The 23,066-nt window shown below is 35.8% G+C and overlaps 1 protein-coding gene across 2 annotated transcripts in view; it reads left to right on the top strand.

Moving 5' to 3' along the window:
* GYS2 (glycogen synthase 2) overlaps positions 1–23,066 on the top strand; it is an 88,202-nt gene that overhangs the window by 14,405 nt on the left and 50,731 nt on the right. For both annotated transcript variants that reach the window (XM_065742470.1, XM_065742471.1), the window contains exons 5-12: positions 8,833–8,977; positions 13,041–13,158; positions 13,551–13,671; positions 15,068–15,174; positions 18,101–18,160; positions 18,726–18,804; positions 19,404–19,517; positions 21,561–21,687. In XM_065742470.1, coding sequence (XP_065598542.1) covers positions 8,833–8,977; positions 13,041–13,158; positions 13,551–13,671; positions 15,068–15,174; positions 18,101–18,160; positions 18,726–18,804; positions 19,404–19,517; positions 21,561–21,687 — 871 coding nt within the window. The remainder of the gene's footprint in view (positions 1–8,832; positions 8,978–13,040; positions 13,159–13,550; positions 13,672–15,067; positions 15,175–18,100; positions 18,161–18,725; positions 18,805–19,403; positions 19,518–21,560; positions 21,688–23,066) is intronic.

Below are 23,066 nucleotides of genomic sequence, written 5' to 3'. Positions count from 1 at the left end.
ATATGATCAGACATTAACAAGGCACCATGCTGTCAGACCCAACTTTAGCCAATCCTACTCCTTTATATTCTCTTTATACATACATATGCAAAATTTAGATTTCAGTTTCATTGTCATATTTTTCTATGGACAGAGCTAGATTGAAATAACTAAGACCACCTCATTTCAGATTTAACACTTGAGAAAGCAGGGTTTTTTCACCAGAAACTTCATTTGTTCACCCTTTTATTATTAGATATAATTTGTTAGTGAGGAAGATACAGTTTTAAAACTGAAAAGGCATTTAAAATGAGAAATAGAAGTTAAAAAAAAAAAGTAGGGGGAGCTAATAGTTTTTTAAATGGATTCTAAAAATACTGTAGATGTAATACCCTTCCTTTTACAAAGAAAGTTCTAAAAAAAAAATAAAAACTATTGTGTATTCTGGTTAATTTAATGAGCTACAGCAAATCTTGTGAAATAGAATACTTTTCTGAAAAAGCAACTTTTTTTTCTTAATGATGACTTTGGGGGCCTCATTCTTATTTTTGTACTCAAAATTATTTAATGAGCTTGCATATAAGCCGGCGTAAAAAGTTTAGTATATTTTTATACTACTCACAGTGTTTATATTATTTTTAATGTTCGTGCATTACATGGCCAACTTAATGATTAATTAACTGTGCATTCTGCTCTCAATCTTCACTAACCACGTTTGTAACAATTAACTATGTGATAAATATGAATACAACCAATTTTGTTCTAAAAATATAATGAATAAAACATATGTATCAATTTAAAATATTATGAACTGCTATAGAAAATATTTTGAGGAAGAAAATTGTGAATATCCATACCATACTCCTTTATGCTCTCTGTAAAGATTGACATTTAAATGCAGTGTTAATACAGAAAATAATGCCAAATTCTTACACTGCTGCTTATAAGGTACTAAAGCTCTCCCTGATAAAGTTAACATTTAATGAGAGATCAAATATCTTAATGAGAACTCCATTGGCTGTAAAAAGGTCAACAGGGCCTAAAAGCTTGTTGAGAAACATAAGAGGTTGATCTAGAGTTCAGCAATTAAATGATACAGATAAGCATGTCTTCAGAGGCTATTGTTGCTGTCCACCAGTAGTAAACTATTAAGGTCCAACAAGTGATATGTGCAATGATGAAGATTCTCCAGGGCTCTGTAATATGATTGTAATCTTTGGATGAGACAACATATTTTTAGTGCATGTAAGCTCCCCCTCACAATTATGATAGTTGTTTTTCCTGTTAGTGCCACTGCATAATTTTCTTTAAAGCATAATAGCAATAAACTTTACTTAGTTACTTTTGATCAGCTTTTCATGGCTAGAATATATTTTCCACCAGCTTTAAGTACAGCAGCCAAGATGGGTGGGAAAGAAGCCACTGTGGTGCACTATGTTGCAACAGAAAAACAGTTGCAATACCAAAGGAATAGGTATGGCCTAGTTGTACTTGGAGATTTCTGACATAAACATATAAAGGAACTTCATGTTTCCTTTTCTAGTCCTCAACACAGTCCAAGTAAAGCTGTATTTGAATGCATGTGAGAAAAGTCTACTTTAGGCACTGAAGCAGAGTGCTTTTCTGCAGTGTTGAAGAGGAACTTAACTGTGGGATCCACCAGCACAAATTGAACATGCTTGGATGCTTGACAAAAGATACTTATCTAGTATCTTCAAAGTCTTTTCTCTCTTTCTACTTCCACAGTGCCCTAGGTGTGTTCTTTCTCACCATAGTATCTCCCATTAGCCCTAACATCAATGCACTCCCTGTTTGTCCTTCATTGTCCATCAGCCCTTCTCTCTTTGCATACATACGTATGCACACATATGCATGCAAATATGCACTCAGCGCAGCACTCTTTCACTTCAGTGTTATTACACCCTTATAGACGATCAGTACCTGAAGATACAAGCTGAGTTGAAAGATCTCTCGTAAATATGTAAAAAAAATTACTGAGATTTTCTCCAGAGTCTGCAGTGAAAAATACCACTTTAATCTACCTTTCTAAGGAAGCTCAATGTGTGCCATCGGCACAAGTATAGAAAGTAGAAATGTATTCCCTAAAATAAGACAATATTTTGGCCCAAGTTTCAGCCTGTTTGGAGTACCAGTGATCATGCAAAGAGATGTTCAGTGTTGCCTGACAGATATTTTTAATCTGGCACTCCTATGAACAAAAGTTCATAGAAGTCACCAACTTCTGCCACATGAAAAAATAGAAGGGAAGGCTCCATGCAGTCTTCTGATAGTCCTCAGAAACACTGGATCTGTGACTTGGCCCTCAGACTTACTTTCTTTTGGTGGAAAAAGCAATTAGTGAAAAGTTGCCAAGCTATGATACATGGTTCTTTAAGACTCCTGAAGTCACTTAGATGCCTGAACCATATGTCACCAAAACTCTGTGGCTGTATTCCTATGTTGTCAGTCTGTGGGCTATAGCAAACCACTTGCTGGATTTGGGAACATGAGAGAATTCAAAAATCTGTTTGAATATTGGTATCATCAGTGTTATGAATTGATTGTTAAGGAAAGCAATGGAAACTATAAGTAAGGAGAGAGAAGACTATAGTCTCATGATCATCATGTATCAAGCCAAAATAACTGGAACCAATGGGGAGCTGAAAACCTGTTCAACCTCTCCCCAAGCCATCTGCTATTTACCTCGGTCAGTGACAGGATCCTGGTTGTAATACAGCATCACTGAATGAGAGTGTACAGTTCTTAAATTCTTACAGACCTAATTCAGTTCAGCTGGACTGGGAGAAATTCAGCTGATCCTGCTCCAGTAAGAAGTAGAGCATTAAATCTTTAACAGCATGCACAAGAGCACAGTGAATACCAGAAATAAAATTGTTGTGTTCTGCAGCATGTAACAAACAACAGACAGTCTGAGCTAAGGACACCTGAGGCAATAGCCCTGGGGCAACAGTGTATGTTTATGTTCCTTGATTCACATATAAATCACTCTGATTCTGAAATGAAGAAGAGGGGGAAAGCAGAACAAAATAGAAGCTGACTTGCACAGTAGCTAGTAGCATCTGATATTTATATTTATATTTAAGCATCTGAGGAACCCTGGGTAAACAGATGGGGGTCATGGACTGCTATACCTACCTACAGATTGCTGGCTTAAACTCTTCCAAAGTCAGCACCTTCTAATTTCAACAACAAGCAGAGTATGTTATGAGCTTCATTCCCAACAGATATATTATTCTAAGTTTATCTATGCTTAAAAAGTTTTCCAGATCTAAATAGTCCAACCAGCAATGCATTTTTTTTTCTCTTTGTCCCCATGCCCAGTGTAACTTTTACACTAGTGCAAGTAAGATTTTGTATGTTGCTAAGATCACAGAAAAAGGTCTGAGCCTTTGAAGCCTTTTTCCTCCTTGGGAGCAACTGGCTTATTGGCTGAAGATCAGTAATTTTTATCTTTTCTCTCCACAATAAGGGATCTGCTTTTCTTTTCTCTTCTATTTTCTCCTTTCCCCCTCTTGGGTTTTAAATAGACCAATAACTTTCATAAATTGACTGAGAGACACCGATGGTCCAAGCTAGTTCCTAGGTGAATTAGGAACCATTTTTTGGGCAAATGGTCTAACCTGGAATTCCACCTGGGAGGTGGCCAAATGGTCTTTTGGACCACTGGCTGACATAGGCAAGAAATCTGTGGGTTTTGACCTCTGATAATTCTTACTGAAAAAAAAAAAAACATCTTTGCATTATAATAGAAAAAGCTCTCAGGCTACAGTCACAACCAAAGGACTGGAGCACCTCTTCTATGAAGGAAAGTTGAGGGAGCTGGGATTGTTTAGCTTGGAGAAGGAAAGGCTCCAATGAGACCTCACTGTGGGCTTCCTGTACTTAAAGGGAGCTTATAAGCAGGAGGGGGACCAACTTTTTACACAGTCTGATAGTGATAGAACAAGAGTGAATGGCTTTAAACTTGAAGATGGGAAATTTAGGTCAGGTGTTAGGAAGAAACTCTTTACTAAGAGGATGATGAGGCACTGGCACATGACCCTGAGGGAAGTTTTGGATGCCCTATTGCTGGGAGATGTTCAAGGCCAAGTTGAAAGGGGCCCAAGGCAGCCTAATCTGATGGGTGGCAACTCCATTTGCAGTATGGGAGTTGGAATTAAATGAACTTAAAGGTCCCTTCTAACCTGTCTTTCTATGAATCTATGATTCTGTGATAGGATTCTCTAAGAAAAGGAAAAATAAAAGACTAGTCCTCTTCTTTATAAAAGGGTATCCTGCCTGAGTAGCACTTTCATTCAGACCTAGAAAATTTTGCATTCGGTTCATTCAAGTGTGATTGAAAATAGTTCAGAAAGGAGTGGAGAATTCTGTCACATCAGGTCTAGAAGGAAAAGTATTGAAAATCCCAATGGAAATGAATCTTTGAGAGCTTTTATGCTGACAATAGAAGAGCACAAGCTTATGTTCCTCTTAGTAAAGTATTGTCATACCTGTCGCTGAACTTGCTATTAAGCAAATCTGATCCGCTTTGGTAGTAGAGCAGCTAATAGAAATCTGACTTAAGCCAGGAAGTGTAAATTTCTGTCTTATTTGGCTATACCACAATTAAAGTTCATTTTGTACAATATAACAACCCATGGGAGTTAAATATGATGTAAAGAGGCTTTTAAAAAAAGATAATTTTTATACACTTCAGACAATGGCAGCCAATGTGATGATGTTAGAATTAAAGATCTCTCTGTTCTTCCTGTCATTAAATAAGGAATTTAAACTCCAGATCTCCTCTCCAATTACACTACAGAATCACTTTGTGAACTTGAGTGTGTCACTAAGTTTTAGAACACAGAAGAAATCTTTTTATCCTCTACCTGAAGTCCTCAACTACCAATCTGTGTATCATACCTTTTGTTTGTGATACAAACTACTTACAAAATGTTATCCAGTCCTGATACGAGAATATGAGGAGGATTGTATGCAGATTGTGACAAATAACTTACCTGTCTGAAAACTATAAATATAGGTAGTGCAGTATTTCCTCCTTTTCTACGGTCTTCTTGCACATTTCTATATCCTTTACAAATTGTCTTTTTCAGTTTGAACAATGAACTTATTACTTCAGTAATTTCTCCTTCTTTACAGTAGAAGCATAGTGCCAGTATCTTATAGCCACTTTATATTCTCTTGCTTTTACCTTCAGAGATCATCTGAACCACAACGTAATGCTTGGTGTTTCAGTGATGACCTACTGCTCTCCCTAACACTTTAAGACATGAGTGAAATGTTATCCTCATCACATGAATCCATAAAATGGACAAAAATGAGTTGGAATTTTTCCCCAAAGGCGCATAACAAGAAATGCAAATATCGATCAAAAACCTGTGGGGTATCTTTCTGTTTAGCTTTGAAATAAATGGCGTTATAAGAGAAGAGTTTTCCCCTCCAATCCTTTCCATCATGCAAATTCTAATAATCTGCTTGGTTTCCAAAGATCAGAGTCGGAGTATATCCTTACAGAGTGAAACAGAATATTTACAGTGAATACCTTAGTTCTTAAATGCCATTGAGGAAAGAAACTGAATCTGGTTTTGATCTGTTTTCCTTTTGCTGTAGCTTTGATTTTTATCTTTGTCAGTGCTCTAATTTACTGATAATGGCAAACAAACAAATGTAAGCTTGATTCACTTCACAGATATTTTGTTTTGGACTCACTGAACATGAATATTTTGGAACATAGTTCATAGATGTTTGAGTTGCGTCTGACAAGCAGTGGATCCAGACAACAGAGCAAATTGCTGAGTAGAAACATTGGTTTGAAGCTGAAGAACTGTGCTGACAGTCTGTTTCAGTTTGACATACTAGGTCAGTTCAGAGCCGTGCCCCATATTACCTGTAGTTCTGGAGCTAATACTATCACAGCAAGCTCAGCTGTCTTTTCCCAGTACTCCACTGAGTGGACTAAATTTGTCTCGTGCACTGTCTCATCAGCTAAGTTGCATTCAACCTGTCCTTCAACTTGTCTAGGACTTATTTTCTGAAGTCATTTGTCTAGCCTGTTTAGAGGTACACAATGAGATTTCTCACTTGACACTATGAATGAAGTTAAAGGTCAGGATCTTGCTGTATCAATCAGTGGAGGAAAGTGCTATAGAATAACAATGGGTAAAATGTGAGAACTCTGTGACCCCAGTTTATATGTGCCAATCTACTAGCAATTCATTGCAAATTGAATTGTATACCTTTGAAAAAGCATTCCAAAAATCATGCAAGCATGTGCAAAGTAAAATCTTTCCCATTTTCAGAAGATGTAGAAATGAATACTTGTGTGGATGTCTTAAATGTGTTGCAATCAAAGAAACTAAAGCCAGAAAGAAGTAAGCCATAGTGTTTGTAACAATCCCTTTGTGAACATGCCCCAAATGTAGTTTTTAGCTGCATTTTTTAAAGAACCTATTATTGGTGAGCAAAAATGTTATAAAGTTTGACTAGCTATGTTTTTTGTTAGCAGTAAAAAATAAAATAAGTCAAATGTTCTTAAGTAAACTTTTGCATAGCTTTGGGTGCGCAGTGGTACCTCATCCCATTTTTGTCCTTGCACAGCATGCTACAGAACTGTTCCATTTTGCATTTTTGGTACATGCACTGATTGAACAATCACAATGATCTTATTGACTGTTTATTTACTTATTTATTTATTCTCTTATTTATTTTGTTTGTGTGCCATCTGCTACCTCATTTAGTACATTTAACTAACATTTCTGCTCTGCAGATCAAGTCATAGATTTTATGAGATCCATTTTGTGACAGTCATCAGTGGCATCTGAATGTTCCTGAACTGAGCATTCATTAGTTTATCACACTCTTAGGGAGATGTGGGCTGCACTATCCATTAAAAAACAAGCAAGCAAACAAACTTTTTTTTTTAATTAAAAACAAGAATTATTAACCATAAAGTACACATCCCATGACTTTCCAACACAGATGTGAATGTTCAGGTGTTTCCATAGATCAGATTCAAAGCCATCAAGACAGTCTCCCAGAAAAGTAGGAACACATTTGGGAACTGCTTGTAAAAGATTTGGGTTAGGATAAGCCAAGCATCATGCTGGAGCCTTGTATCACTTTCAGGAGTTTAATTACTTTTTCTTCTCTTCTCTGCCCTCAAGTTATGTTCTGTACCAACTGTTAGCATGTGCTCAGTATGGAAAATCACATTCTAAATGGCTTTACTTCTGGCAAAGTTCTGAAGTACTGAAAGCAACTAGCCACAACAAAGATCAGACAGCTGTAACTATAGATAGTGCTACCTGCTCAGCCTAAAATAATGGTTAAATCCATTACAGTCAATGAAGTTACAGAGTCAAATGCAATCCAAATCAGACTGTGTGTCTAAAATTAGGTACTATTAATGACATAGCATATTGAGAAACGTCACACTCCTTGTAATTCACATAGTCTGTTTGGTTCTCATGCTATTGACCTTGGGAGAGTAACCTTGATGTTCTCAAAAGTGACAATCATGTAAGACTAAGAGGACTGAAGTTTAATTGTTACTATTGACACCTTATTAACATTATTATTTTCTAGACTACATTGTAGTAACATTGCAGTAGTCATCAGTAACGAAGATTGGACTCTGAAACTTTAAGCATGGGCTCAATTGGTATTTTAGATTTTCTTCACACTTCATGAATCACTTTGTGATTATATTTCCACTGTACAGATTTTATCAGTTTTTGTTTCACAAACCTCTTTGTAACTAGCAAATTCATATAAAAGGGACAGGAAATATTCCTTTTAAATGTACTCTTGGTTCTGGAAAACTTTTGCAAATCCAAAAGTCTAACATGCAGTTATTCATGTGCATATGTGAAATGCAGTCATCTCTACCTAGGAAACCACTAGATACTTATCAGTGCACAGGAACATTATGACACTAATTGGGACATATTGAAAGGAATCTCCTCCAGAACCATAGCAGAGAGTTCAAGTATGGAGCTGAAATTAATAGATAGAAGGAGAAGATTAATTCTTTTCATGTTGAAACTTAGAGTGATCAAGACCTGACTTTTCTTTGGGTTTTTTTGTGTGTTGTTTTGTTTTAACTTAAATCAGCAAAAAGACACCTGCAAGATTTAAGGGCGACTCAGAAATAATTCAAGCTGTTTTTTTTCTGGATTTAACTTATCTGCCTTTGGAAATAAATGGCATTTAAACTGAACTAAAAGAAGCAGAAAATAGTGGTGGTGAACTTGAATGAAGAACATCTCCATGTATCAGAAAATACCTCAGTTTCCGTTTTCTTTGTTCCTTCATGCTTTGTGACTGGATGTTTACATCCCACTCTTCTACAACAATAACTCCGTTTCTCTAACTAAGCCATGAGTCTCACTATTCTACCCAGCCCCCACATCTCTTCTGATCTTCACTACATCTTTCTTCTCTTCCTCTACATCATCAGTTATCAGCAACTTCCCTGCTCTTTCAAGTTTTCTGACATGCAGTCAAGAGGCTGCATGAAATGTGGCCAGTCTGCAGGCCAAACATCACAGATCCTTACCTATCTAGGAATCATTAATCTGGGTCTCCTTCCCATTGTTTGGCTGTCATCTTTTTCCCAAATATGCAGGAACTGAGACTTGACTTTCTCCATCAGTCTTTGATCCTCCACAGAATGGTTTGATAAACAGTCAGAGACCATGATTCCAAATGATTCCTTTGAGAAATAAAGCTTAACTTAAGAGACTTTTTTATGGTAATAAATTTTATGGTAATAAATATGGTGGGCACATCGTATATATATTTTTTGTTGTTTGTTTATTTGTTATTTAACAGTTTGACATTGACAAGGAAGCTGGAGAGAGACAGATTTACCATCGATATTGTATGGAACGGGCATCTGTACATTGTGCCCATGTTTTCACCACAGTCTCACAGATAACAGCAATTGAAGCAGAGCACATGCTTAAAAGAAATCCTGGTAAGACTTGATTTTTTTTCCTTCTTTTATTTCCTCACAATGCCTACATTTTCTCAGATGAATGAAAATAATAGGCATAAAAACATAAAAGCAAGGCACACTTGATGTTGCTTTGCTAGTAGAGAGTGATACACTCTTGTAGAAATGTGGCAAAAGGTTTCATATATGAAATGATGTTAGATGTATTATATTTTCCAGTGATTATGCTGTTCCTCTTAATACTGAAAGAGATGAGAAGGCTGAAACAAATCATTAATCAGTACATCTAATTGGAGGGCATATCTCACCACTAGGAGCAGCAGAGTGGATGTGGTCATCACCACCTTAGGGACTTAACCATAAGTACCAATGATGAATATAGTATTTTTAGCTAGACTAGTCAGAACAGTTTAAAAACATAGTTAATATGTGTGCCCAAAAGTTTGTTGAGCCCTATGCATCAGTCTCATAAAATATGGAATTTATCAGAAACCTTGTCATATTCCATGCATGTAGTAAGGTAATGAACCCAGTTAGATTCATCATTAAACCCTTTTTAAATCAGCACAGTGCTTTAGATTTTTAAATCAACCATAGTATTCCATCCACAGGTATGCATAATTTTGAGACTGTTTGGCAAATATGCTCACATCTTGGTTCTTTCAAGTACAGCAGTTCTCAGAGAATTCTGAATTTTTGTGGTTTGGTTTTGTTTTGAATTTGGTTTATTTATTCTTTATAGGTTTATTTTAGGTGAACTGCAGTGCTAATTATGGGTCTCAGACTGCTACCCCTGTTAGCTTCAATGTCACAAGCCACATGACAATTTCTGCAATAGGATCAGCTGAAAGTTATCCATTGGATCCTTAGCTTCATTGTTGACTGACTAGAAGAGTGCAATGAAATTAAAAAACTTTTTATATGAAACGTGACATCAGCGTCCTTAAAGTGCAATTCTCTGAAAGGTCTTAATTTTTTGCCAAGGGAAAAGAATTAGACTTTTTTAAATTAAACTTCTGAAATTGTTTTTTATTGGAATGAGGCTTCTCTGATTAGCAGCTTCTCTTATAAAATAAAAATTTATAAAATAAATCGTAGTTTATTTTGGGGGATTTTAGGAGATTGAAATGACTTTTAATCCAGTTTAATATGGGAAAGGCAATCTGCAGACTGCTCGCAGATAGAACTTCAGGTGAAGATGAAGGGAATTCCATGCACAGACATTTAGAGGCCTGAGTTTTTTCCATTTATTCTTGAAATGTTGAAGAAACCAAGTAGATATATTTAATGTTCATGTTAAAAATTGTTTACAAATATCATACTTCATTTTGACAGAGCTAGAAAGGAATTCCATAGGAATTGGTATCACAAATCCTAGAGGACAATTATAAGTGGAAAATATGTTCTTATGGGAATAATTACTTCATAGCTACTTTTAATCTTAGACCATGAATAAACTGTGTAGGAGTCCATTCTCATACTACTTGTTCTCTCTGAAATTGTGAAATCAGCATAGATCTGCGCCGGTCAGTCTGCTATTCGTCAGATTGTTAGGCTTGAGCTCTGCAAAGGAATGTAAAGAGTGTATTTTTAAAGATAAATCCGTGATCACTTTAAAAAACAAACTTTTAAAGAGGGAGTGCTATCGTGGTACAAAATATTGTTAACTTTTATTTGTGTTTGAATTTATTGAGAGGTTAACTTCGTTACAAAATTGTAAACTAAAACAAATGGAATGTGCTAAGTACAGCAGTCTCTTCTTCTCATTAACATTAAAGTTGGATTATCATTTAAAATTAAAAATGTCATCACTTAGAAAAGCCCCTCTAAAATTCAGTATGTGTGACTGCATAGAGAGCTTTTGCATCAGGGCAAAGGGCTGTCTGCCATCTCAATAGATAAAGAGTACGGACTAAATTTGGCAGAATGACTGCTTACATCTTGCTGATTTCAAATGCTGCTATTGTGCTTTATTTTTAGGGGTACTACATTTGATCAGTAATTTAGCTGATTATTTGTCAACAGCTTGAGTGTCTAATGTTAAACCTGCTCTGTGATGAATCATGACAGATTATGTCAGGGATCATAAGTTCTATTGTCATAATTTGAAAAATGATATTGTGAGATTTCTGATATTTTCATTCAGTTATGAAACATTTTTTATTAGTAGAGAAGACTTTGAATCAAAATTCCAGGAGACTTACTTAATAGCTAGATCTGGATTTTGTAGCTGTATATATTTGATCAAAATCATAAGAGAAAACTCTGAAAAAGTATGTCAGCCCTGAATCTTTGTAATTTGTCAATGGAAAGTATCATCCTGTGCTATTATTACCCAAGTCCATTACAGTTTCTTTCCTGTGAATACAGAAAAATCAAATTATGCTGAATTGACCCAGTTGGGGTGATTTTAAAACAAAATTTTCATTAATTCGTTAAACAAAACAAATGACCCCGTGCTCAAAATGGAAGCAGTGCCCTCTTTCATCACATTTTCAGTAGGGCACAGATTCAAAATACTGTTTGTTGAGCAGAAATGGCAAACTGGACAGTTTGGGAAATGATGTTTGTTTTGTATCTCAAAGACTTATGCAAAAGACAGATTGAACACTGTTCCTGATGAAAGGTTAAATGGAGCTGCATTTGAATCAAAGAATATGGGACTGGGCAATATACAGGCTGCTGTGGATGGGTGAAAATGTCCAAAACTCCCTCATTAATATCAGAAAATGGATAGAAACTGTCCAAAACATAACAGTCAAAGATTTTTATGTTATTGGGAATAGTTTCAAACTGGTTGCAGTATTAAAGCTAATTCCTATATGAACCAATCCTCTCATGGTGAACAAGGAGGTCAGAGAAGGAGATTTCTTTCTGATAAAGATAAAAGTTTTTGCTCTGTTGACCCCCACATACATATAAAATTTTGTTCAGAGTAGTGTTATGTGTAGCAGAAGACAAGAAAGGCTTAAGATTCCCTGCTAGGCCCACCAAAACTTCTTTTTTGTCACTGGGAATCAAATCTCAGGAGCTTAAGAAGCAAATGCTTTTGAGAAATGCTGTTCTTCAATGTGAAATGTTCTATTTCAAAAGAAGCCATAGAAACTACTGATTTTTCATGGTTACTAAAAAAGGCTGTGTTTTTATCTACTACTTTTTGACCTAAGTAGTCCTAAAACAATTCATACACTAAAGAGTTATCAGTGATGACTTGTCTGGCTGGGAAATAACTATACTGCTAAAGTAGTCAGTAAGTTTTAAGGAAATCATTAAAAATGGCTGTGGCATTTGCAGAAAAAATATCTTTTTGGCTTTCATTAATCAACTCAAAGGAAAGAAAATGGCAGTCTTTAGATTTCCTTTAACTAGATTTAGGACAAGCTTTTAAATGGTGGCTGTGCTCTGCCTAAAGAGTGAAGGGTGGCTGAATTTCAGTGTTTGTTGGAACAAGCTGCATCTATTCTACCTTAAATGGTACTGGAAATGAGCAATTTTTTTAGTCTTAGATGTTTTGGAATCTTTGAGAAATATTCTGTAGCTACATGCAGGTGAAATCCAATATCTTATTGAAGGTGGTCCCTTCAAAAAGGTTTCTTATACTTTCTCTTTTCTGGCAAATTTTCAGAAGTGTGGATAGAACAGACCTCTGTTATGCTGTGCAGTGAATAATTGTGTAGTACAATACAATTTCTGCTTTCAAGAGCTTGCAATCTTTGGTAATAAAGCAGGCAACAGTTATATCAGGATTAAAGAGGTAAAGTGCATAGTACACAAAAAACAGCTATGGGAGGCATAAATTCACTTTTCAAGGACCTTTCTATCCAGAAGTTCTCTGTTAATGTTGAGTACAGGTCAAAATGATACAAAGACACTTCAGTGCTGGACAGTGGAATATAGCATGTAATAGCTTTGTGGAGGAAACAAATGAAAACCATTGTATTAGGAAGTACTGTTCTCTAGCCATGAATGATAAGAGAATACATTAACTGTTCACATGCTGATGTTGAAAGGCACACTTGCTCTTTCCATAACAATTTCTCTGACTCTGAAGATGTCTACTGCTGCCTTTTATCTGCTTTTCCAGATGTTGTCACTCCAAATGGCTTGAACATTAAGAAGTTTTCAGCAATGCATGAATTTCAGAATTTACATTCCATGTACAAGGCTAGGATCCAAGAGTTCATTCGAGGTCATTTCTATGGGTATGCTTTTACTTTTCAAAATTTAGCAATGATCGCCCAACCACTATCTGAAACAAAAAACAAACCAGGAAGACTAACAAATACTTCATAAAGGAGGTGAATTGATACCAACTTAGTCAAATATCTTTCTGGTATTTCTCAGACAGAAACTAAAGGAATTTCAGATAGCAGCTCTAATTCTGCATAACAACTTGTGGGACCGGGCAGATCTTTTTTTTCATTATTTACCCAAGACTGACTTTATCAGATTGGTAGTCATCTTAATGTAAAGAATAGCCTCTTACATTATTTCCTCGGGATACTCAATTCCTCCAGAATAGAAAAATGTGTATTTTGTATGATTACATCTTGAAAAATACTTTGCACTTTTCTATTTGTTTGCTTGGTTTCAGCCACCTTGACTTCAGTCTTGAAAATACTTTATTTTTCTTCATTGCTGGGAGATACGAGTTTTCCAACAAAGGAGCTGATATGTTTCTAGAAGCCTTATCAAGATTAAACTTTTTGCTGAGGGTAAGGAAGCTTCTGGAAATGTAGAAAATGTAGATCTTATGCTCAAACTTACTTATTATACAAGTCATGTGATAATTTCTATGTCACACTCTGGTTTACAGGAAAATAGTTATGGGCTATTCAGGTTTTTCATAAAGCTCTTTCCCTGAATCAACAAAACATACAACAATATCAGATTGCTTAAAAATGATTAATTACATAGCTCAAGAAGTTATTTTGTGGGTACCGCTCTTGTTTTTAAAGAAAAACACTAAAAATATGATTCAAGAATTTACTTTGAAAGTGCACCTTTCAAAAAGCAGATAAAAATAATTACATAAATATATATATATTTATATATAAAACTATCTATTCAAAGAACACTTAGTCTGTAATTACTTCGGAAGAGGATTTGGCTGGGATCAGCAGGATACTCATGCTACTTGTGAACCTGAAAATGATGGTGCAAATTGAGCTAGGCTTTAGTAGTGTACCAGAACCTCAGAAAAGCTCAGCATTTGATGGAATTGATTCATTGTATATAAAATCCTTTTTCTTCCCTAGATAAAAACCTGACTGATACTTTGATCTTCAAACTATGTATGTCATGACAGTTTATTAATACACACTAATATAACATATATACTTTCGATCTGCCCCGAAGAAAGGGAAGAATCTTAAAATCATAGTGAATCCTATTATTTTACACTACCCTTTTTTTGTACCTCCATCTGACAGAAGGCACACTATGTTTATGCTAAGTTTATAGTTTACACTATGTTTAATTTTTATAGAGTGGTAGCAATTCAAAATAATTTAATTTTTACAGGGCTGAGAACAGTTTACTCTGAGCTTTCCTTTAAAAAGTTGCTGATAAGTGTACAATCTCATTCCACTCCAGATGAGGAGTCTCTCAGGAACTTGATTCTCTGAAACTTATTTGTGCACAGGAGAAGCCAGCAAGTGAAACCTTCTATAACCAAAGGGTCAGAATTTACATCCTGTGGTTTTTACCTTAGGAGTAATTAAATGTGAGAGATGAGCAAGAGGTTACTTGCAATTTTTGTATGTCTGGCAGGTTCTGTGTCAGGGTTTCAGGTAGAGAGTGGTTGCTGATAATACCTCCTTTAGAATATTCGCCTTGCTGCAGAACACAGTTCTGCTTGGTGTATGGAAGATCCATATTGACCAAACTGGAATTGAGCAATTGATATCTGTTTATCTGTATCTATTCTTAGTTATATTCCAGACTTGACAAAACCTTGACAGCTAAAGGAAGAGGAGTAAGATCAGAGCCTTCCTGTATGACCAAAGTCTGCTGGGTTTTGCTGTGACTATTTTGTAGTGTTTATGTGGGCTTTGATACCCTTACCCTGTGGTGAGATTTTCTTTTTCTCTCCATTTTATGCCCATGCAGGTACATAAGAATGATGTTACAGTCGTTGTGTTCTTCATTATGCCAGCAAAGACAAACAATTTCAATGTGGAAACCCTGAAAGGACAAGCAGTCCGGAAGCAGCTCTGGTAATTGCCATTCTCACTCAGGGTTTTAATTAAGGAGATATGTGGTTGTTTCTGATGAAGAATAATGTTTTTTCTTCTTGTCACAGTCCTTTTCAGTTTATCAAGTTTTTTAAATTTATTTTACAACTTTCCAGACAAAAAAAACAAAGTAAGGGCAAAATTCAACCATCAATTTGAACCTCAGCTCCCTTTAACATGATGTCAGATACTTTCAGAATGAAACACATCGTAGAACTGAATTATTAAAAGAAAATCAAGAAAATGAAGGATTAATTTTTTTGAAGAAAAAGTGAAAAATGTTATTTCACTCAGCATATATACAGATTAGTTATCTAATCATGGAAATGACAATGCACACCTGTCAGGTGACTGGAGCAGTTAAATACTTCTGCTGCAGAAGTAAGGAAGCTGATCTTTAAGATAAAGAACTAACACCACAAGACCTAGCTTCTGCCTTTATGCCTGTGTCTCACTGTGTTCAACCTATATCAGATGCCAATTCTTTATTTATAAAATTATAGAAATAGAAATGACTCAGAGATCTGCAGATAAAGGTACTGTTTAAGAGATGGATACAATTATTTTTTAAAATTATCTTCTTAACTGCCTCCAGCAGATAATCTGTGGGTGAATATCTGGGTATCAGTAGACAAGCTGAAATCTTTGATTGAAGGATAACAAAACTGCACAGGAGTAGCAACAGAAATAGTTTAAGGGTCATTAAAATTATCTAGCTCTTAATATACTTGAAAAAGAAGTCAGATATGAGAAATCTATTTGCTTTCTTGATGATAGGTTCATAGGTTCATTAGGTTGGAAAGGACTACAAGATCATCTAGTCCAACCATCCTCCTATCACCATCCCTACCCACTGAACTACTAAATCAAATCCCTAATTATCTCTGAAATCATCTAACAGTGATTTTGGGGATTTACAGAAGCTGTTTTACCACTCTGAAAATGAATGCCACAAAGAAAGATTTTGCAACTGGTTGTTCAGATGTGGTTTTCTAAAAGCAGTGGCTCTGAGCTGCCTTCACTGGCAGTAGAGAGTGATGGTTCATCCTCTACCACCTCAGGAGGAGTGTAAAGTGAGTGAGCAAAACCATCCTTTGAAATTGGCTGTCATCTATTGTGGATGTGGGGAGGATCTACACAAATACCTTTAACCATAGATGGCTAAAGTGCTGTGATATAGTCAGAGTTTTTACTGAAAAACTGTATGCAGGATCTGGCCATCCAAGGAGAAATTCTGCTGAAGCCTGAAGTGAATTAAATGGGCAGTGTGTTGTTGCTATCACAGGGAAAGATACTGGCTCTACATCAACTGCAAGAAAGTAATGTGAGTACAGTAAGAAACAGCCATGCTTTCAGCAAGCCATTTTTGCCTCTGTTGTATTTTTAATTTACAGAACATAGTGTTTGAATGTAATACAACAGGTACATATTAAATAAATGTATTAGGAAAGTTTAAATGAAATGAAATATGCAACGATTTTTCCCTGTTGTATCTCTACTACATGGCTGTTTCTCTGGTACTCAGTAATACCGGCATGATGGTAACAGTAAAGGTAAAGCTAAAGATGTGAAATTGTGCAAAAAATGTTGTTTCCATATGTTCTTCCCTTTGTGTTCTTAAATATAACTGTGCCATAATCATCATGTGAAGCTGCTGGGAAAAACAAACAAACAAACAAACAAAAACAAACAAACAAAAAAACCACCTGATATCAGTATTAAATAATAACAATAATTGATTTTAAGGATGACACCGAAGTTAAATACAGGACAAGGTTGTCAGTTATCAAGAAACAGATGATGGCTGATATGGAGTATAAAAACCCTTCTTTCTTGTGCTTATGAAACAGCACCCTATCCTATCTTGGTTAAGTTTTGGAGATTGTTCAAGGTGTGAGTCAATAAGACATAGCTGTGAGTGGGATAGCTTGCTGGTATTTGGATCAATTTGTTTTAACATTTAGCTGCTTCACAGCATATTGAGAATTAACTCATCCACTATTGTACCAACGTGAGTTGAGAGGGAGCAGCTAAAAATAAGTATGTGGATTTTCAGCTTGGTAAAGTTTAGGATTTCACTGAACAAATTTTGTCCTCCCAAAGTCTAATTCTTAGAAATCAGAAAACCAGGAAGAGTCCCATGAACGTGGGCATTTTAGTGAGACTGAGAGTGTATTTGCTGGTTTGAGAACACCACTTTCAGCTGTACTTCCAAGCTCTTTTTTCTAGGAACAAGGTAATATGGCTCTTTGGCAAGAATTGTTGTTTACTGGAGTTCTTTCTCAACAAAAATATAACACTTCTGGCACAGGTTTTATTATCAGCTTAAAACATGAGCTTGGCTTTCAAGAAAGATGTTTAATTTCAAAAATAATTTATGCTGAACTACTTGTTAGTCTAACATTTATTTTCAAAAATCTGTAAGTGAAGTAACAGCTGAAATGGAAGGAAGAAGCTTGCTTTAAAATCACTATTTATTTACCTCTTGTATCACTCATAAGGTCATGTTAAATTGAAAACATCTGGGTCTTATTAGAAACTTCCAAATCTTAACCTCGGAGTCTTCAATGTCTATTTTAGTTTTCTACTTAAGAGTTGCATAAATGTCTTCTTTTCCATAGCTGAAAGTGTGCCCTACTGATCAAAGTATTGGAAGTAATCACTTGTGAGTTCTGTTTCTGGCTTTAGCAGTTCACCCATAATTGGGCATAGATCAGATTTCTCTGTGGCACTGAAATGAATTGTTGCAGCTGCTGTCTGGGCAAATGACCTTTGAGAATTAGACTTCTGTCTGTTTCTTGATTCCAACAGTAAAAGCACAGTATAATTTACAACAGCAGGAATATCCTTTGTTATGTCTTTGAAAAGGATTTTTTGTGTTTATACATAAATGTATTTGTTTTTCTAGGGACACAGCACAATCTGTGAAAGAAAAGTTTGGAAAGAAACTCTACAATGCCTTACTAAAGTGAGTACATAGGTTACTTCATCCTGTCTTGCAGAGTCACATATTCAGCTGTCTTACCCGTGGTGGTTTTGTGCTTCTACTCTTTGTCTAAGAAATATTGGGACCTACAGAACGAATACAGGAAAAGGATATCGGACCCGCTGTGCTTTATATGGGATACTTGTATGATAGGCAAATCACAGATGAAAAAATTAAATGTACTAACATTGCACATTGTAAAGGATCTTAAGAGACATGGGGGATGTCTTTAAGTAATGCTGAGGTTTAGTCACCATCAAAATGTGATTGAAAAACAGAAGAAAAAAAAAACAAAAAACCTTGGGAGTTTTTTGTAAACTAATTGGAAGGATAGCAAGTTTATGGGAGAATGAAGTGCAGGGAGTGTAGAAAGGCCAGGAAAACTAAGGAAAGATTCAGGTTGACATCAGCAGACTTCAGATCAGACCTTGTTTATTTATTTATTTGTTTGTTTACTTAGCATCTTTAATGTAAGTTCATAATTCTAGTTCTCAGAAAGACTGATAATAAATCATTTGGTAAACTAGGCTCTGTGTTGCCTCTGCAGAGGAGAAATTCCAGACTTGAACAAGATTCTTGACCGGGATGACATAACCATTATGAAAAGAGCCATCTTTTCCACTCAGGTCAGAAAGCCTATTAGGCTTATGTGAATATTTATTGTATATGTTAGGCACAGCTGTGTGCGATTGTGTCTATGACATACGCATGCTTTGAGAAAAAGGTTTTTAACAAATGTACTTCTCACTAGTAACATTTAAAGATTACCTGTGATTGTTTTTGAGGAGAGTCTGATGCAAAATAATTATTTTGGTGAATCCACAGATCTTCCCTCAGTGACATGCAGGACACCCAATGCTGTCATTCATCATTCAGTCATTTTCTTCTGCATGAAGTTCAAAGTCTTTACATTGTTTCTGAAGCTTAGATTATTCAATTTTAATTAAATATGTAAATTGAATGCCTTAAGAAGAGACAACAGATACTTTTCTTTTGAGCTAAACTAACCTGTAACAGCTTTTATGGTCTCATTTGTGACCCGATCTCTATAGAAAACAATGTTATGTGATTGTAAATTTCCTTTCATATCTTCAAAGGGAAGGGTAAAAACTGATCCACATCAGCAGCAAAATCTTCCACTGATTTCCACTAATCTCAGAAAATGGTAGTGGGACACTTTTTTGGTAGCTTTGCCTGGCTCAGGGATTGTCTTTTCTCTTTAAAGCGACACTGTCTGCCTCCAGTGACCACCCACAACATGATTGATGATGGCAATGATCCAATACTCAATACCATCCGACGTATTGGCCTTTTCAATAACCGAACGGATAGAGTAAAGGTGCCTTCTGTTGTTTTTTTTTTGCTTTTTTTTTTTCATTTTAGATATAATATGGAATTAAAGAGTCTGAATCCAGGTCATTAGTATAGAAAGCACAGTCACATTCTTGATAGACAGGCAATAATATACTTCTGGAGTATTTCCTTCCTCTTGCTCCCTTTCTAGGAATAACACCTGCTTACTTCACAGATAGCCTCAGTTTCATTGTAATAAAATAAATTTCAAATTAGAAATCTAATACTCAGCATTTGACTGCTTCCATTGCCACATCCACTTTGGAGCGAGGAACCACTAAATCTACTACTGGCATCTAAAAAGTGCCATAAGTCATTTGCCCCTGAATATGAAATTCTGAAATAGATTCATTATCTCAGAATTGGAGATCTAAATTTTCAGCACAGACACTCTAGGAGTATTGATTCCTGCACTGAGAACAGCACCCTGACACTCAATATTTGATCAATAAAAGCTAACCAGAACTCTAATCCTGAGCAGAAATATTTCCTGTGCTTTTGCTTGCATTAAAATCAACTGTTGAAGCTAAGCTTATGTACATAAATCCCTTCCTGTGCTTCTAGATCTTGCTAGATCACAGAAATTACCAGCTTTCACTTTCAGGTTTTTTTATTATCTGTAAGTCTATTGAATTTTCTCTGTTAGCTATGACTATTTCTTAGTCTATCAATTCAGAGTAGAAGTTGACATTGCATTTGCTTCCTCTTCCAAGCATTCTCTTGGTAGTCATATCCATAGTATCTCTGACAATGACTTCTCACTTGTTCTCAGTATTTAGGCTTTTAAATCCATGAGGATAACTGAAAAACCTTTTTCTTTAGCATCCTAGTGTACTTCTTCCTGGCTTAATGTATGTCTATTATATACTAACTGTGTATCCAGTGAGTTCTGGGAACATAATACCAACTAACTGAAGTAGTCAGAAAGTAAATTGCATATAACACTGTAGACACCTCCTGCTTTTCAACATACTTGACTGGATAGGTTGTACAAAACTGGCATTACAACAGGAAAATTACCTACTATATGAACAGGCTTAACACTTAGTGAACTGAATGTAATGGATAAAAATGCTGTCAACTTGAAAGGGAAAGTCATCTTGAGACTTGTATTACATGCCCAAGACACAGAATATGAAAAAGCTACAGTGGTGCCAATGAAAAGTCTTTCTTGATTCAGTGGGGATGAAATAAGCTTGCATAGTCAGTTTACAACCCATTTACTGTTTGAATACATTCATGTGTTAATTTACTCAAGTCAGTAACATGTCTATTTTATTAAGAAAAGATAAAGGCCTATCCCTGGCATGAAATAATGATCAGAGTATAAATGCAATTAATAAAGGCCCAGAGGAGGTCAAATCCCTTTCTCCCAGTGATGATTGAGCAAGCTAGACGAGGTGCTTCTCTGCTTGACAGTGGAATATGGAGCAGTGACCCCAAACCCAGCAAAGTCATGCAAACAGATCAGCTTGGATCCTGGAAGATGGATAATAACCTAAGCTGATAAGCTTAGTCTTTCAGCAAGATTATTTAGCACAAGTCCATAATTGTGATGTTCGCATTACAATATGTCTGGTTTCAGGTATAATCTGAGGACTGTAAGCATTCCTATTTTTCAGTTGGATGCTCAGGAGTGCTGTATTCTTATGAGGTCTCCTGCAAACAAAACATTCCAGTACTCTATATCATGGTATGACAGACCAAGAGAACCAATTCAGTACTGCAAAATGTTACAACCCTTGGCATACTCAACAATGTGCACAGTCCTTCTTGAGCAGGACGTATAAAGCCAAAGCCCTGTTCAGAGAATAGTGCTCATTATCAGTATTATTTCCAGGACAAGACTGCACACAGGCAGGTTACAAGATAGTGCATTTTAGTGTGGGAATAGAAAACAGAATGAACAAGGGAGGTATTGTCCAAGTGCTCAGAAGACCAGAGAGAAAAAGTTGCTGAAACTTACTAATAATTACAATACATTGATGATGGTTTTCTTTCACTTCTAATGTAACTTTTGAATATCCAGGTGATCGTACACCCAGAGTTTCTTTCTTCGACAAGCCCATTGCTGCCCTTGGACTATGAAGAATTTGTTAGAGGTTGTCACTTGGGTGTATTTCCATCATACTATGAACCCTGGGGTTACACTCCAGGTAGGCAATCTGTACATTTTAATTGGTATCGAAAGATGAATATCCATTCTGCTGATGCAGAATAGATTTAAATCCAGTTTCTTCTGGAGTGCTGAAAAAACTCTTTTGACTCTGTTTCCTCTGCAGTGCAAAGGTCTTACTGCTAACAAAATTTGGGGGCCAGGTGGTATAAAATGGCATCTACTGACTGACAGCTTCTCAAATTTGTCACTGCGCTGGACCCTTTTCCATACTAACATGTAATCTTTCATTTTTCTGTGGCTTTAGAACAAAAAACAAACAAAAAAAAACCCTTTTTGAACATAATCTTTAATTTGCATAAAGGATTTTAAAAGATTTAGAGGAATGTGCATATTGGGGAAAAAAAAGGACAGAGCAAGAATTCTGATGCTATCAGCAGACATACTTCAGTGGATTTAATTCAAGATAGCAATTAAGTTTGATAGGTGTATGTAACACCATATCTAAGATATTTACCACAAATATGTACATAAAGTAATAGACAATCTCACAGACTTAAAGAGAAATTTTTAAAGATATGGAGAGCATTTAGTTTCAGGCTCAAGAAAATTTACCCAGAGTTACAAAAGGCACTTAACACCTACTGAAATCAGGGCAAACTATGAACTTGAATGTCTATGAAGAAAAAAGCCTAGGTGCCTATTTCCTTTCATATGTCCTGCAAAATATCTTCTGTAATCTTGATACACATCTGAAAGTTTGGATGCTCCTCTGAAGTGAATTTGCTGTAAGCCAATGAATCAGAATAAAAGCTTTGCAAAGTTGATCATTCTCCAGAGCTATTTCTCTCTGTATAAGAGAGCTATCTAATTCCAAGTCAGCTGTTTTGCACTCCTGCACTTTCTCTTCCTGTTTTAGTCTCAGCTAAGATGTAAGGAAAATGTGACAGCCAGGGATGATTTTGAAGTCAAACTTTAAAGTAATCTGACCGGAAAAGTTAGACTGCTAATTAGCAGTTTTGAGGAAAGATGTGATTTACACTAGTTAAAAGAGTTATTTCTTTTACTATTGTAGAATAGATTCTCTTTGTTGACACACCCATTTAATTCTCCCAGAAACAAAAAGTGATTGTTTTTGGTGGATCTGTAGCTCTGTTGTCCCCATCAGCTTCCTTGTCATATGAACAAAAGCCATGTAGATGGCTTTCAGTATTTCAAATATTGGAGTATTTTACTGTAGCTGATTGCTGCTTTAGGTTAGACTTAAATTCATCATCAGAAACTCTCTAAGCATGAGTAAAAAGTTATTCTTACAGTAATAATAGAAATAACTACAAAAGAGGCATACATTTTATAAGTTTATATAGATGATTCGATATCTACTTTGAAAGCAATACAAACTTAACGTTTCCTTTGTTG

This window comes from Cyrtonyx montezumae, unplaced genomic scaffold (assembly GCF_038088225.1).
Source record: "Cyrtonyx montezumae isolate F1298 unplaced genomic scaffold, pur_monq_1.0 scaffold_3, whole genome shotgun sequence".
Classification (NCBI taxonomy): Eukaryota; Metazoa; Chordata; class Aves; order Galliformes; family Odontophoridae; genus Cyrtonyx; species Cyrtonyx montezumae.
Note: the sequence above shows the minus strand (reverse complement) of the source record. Positions and strands in the feature narration are given on the sequence as shown.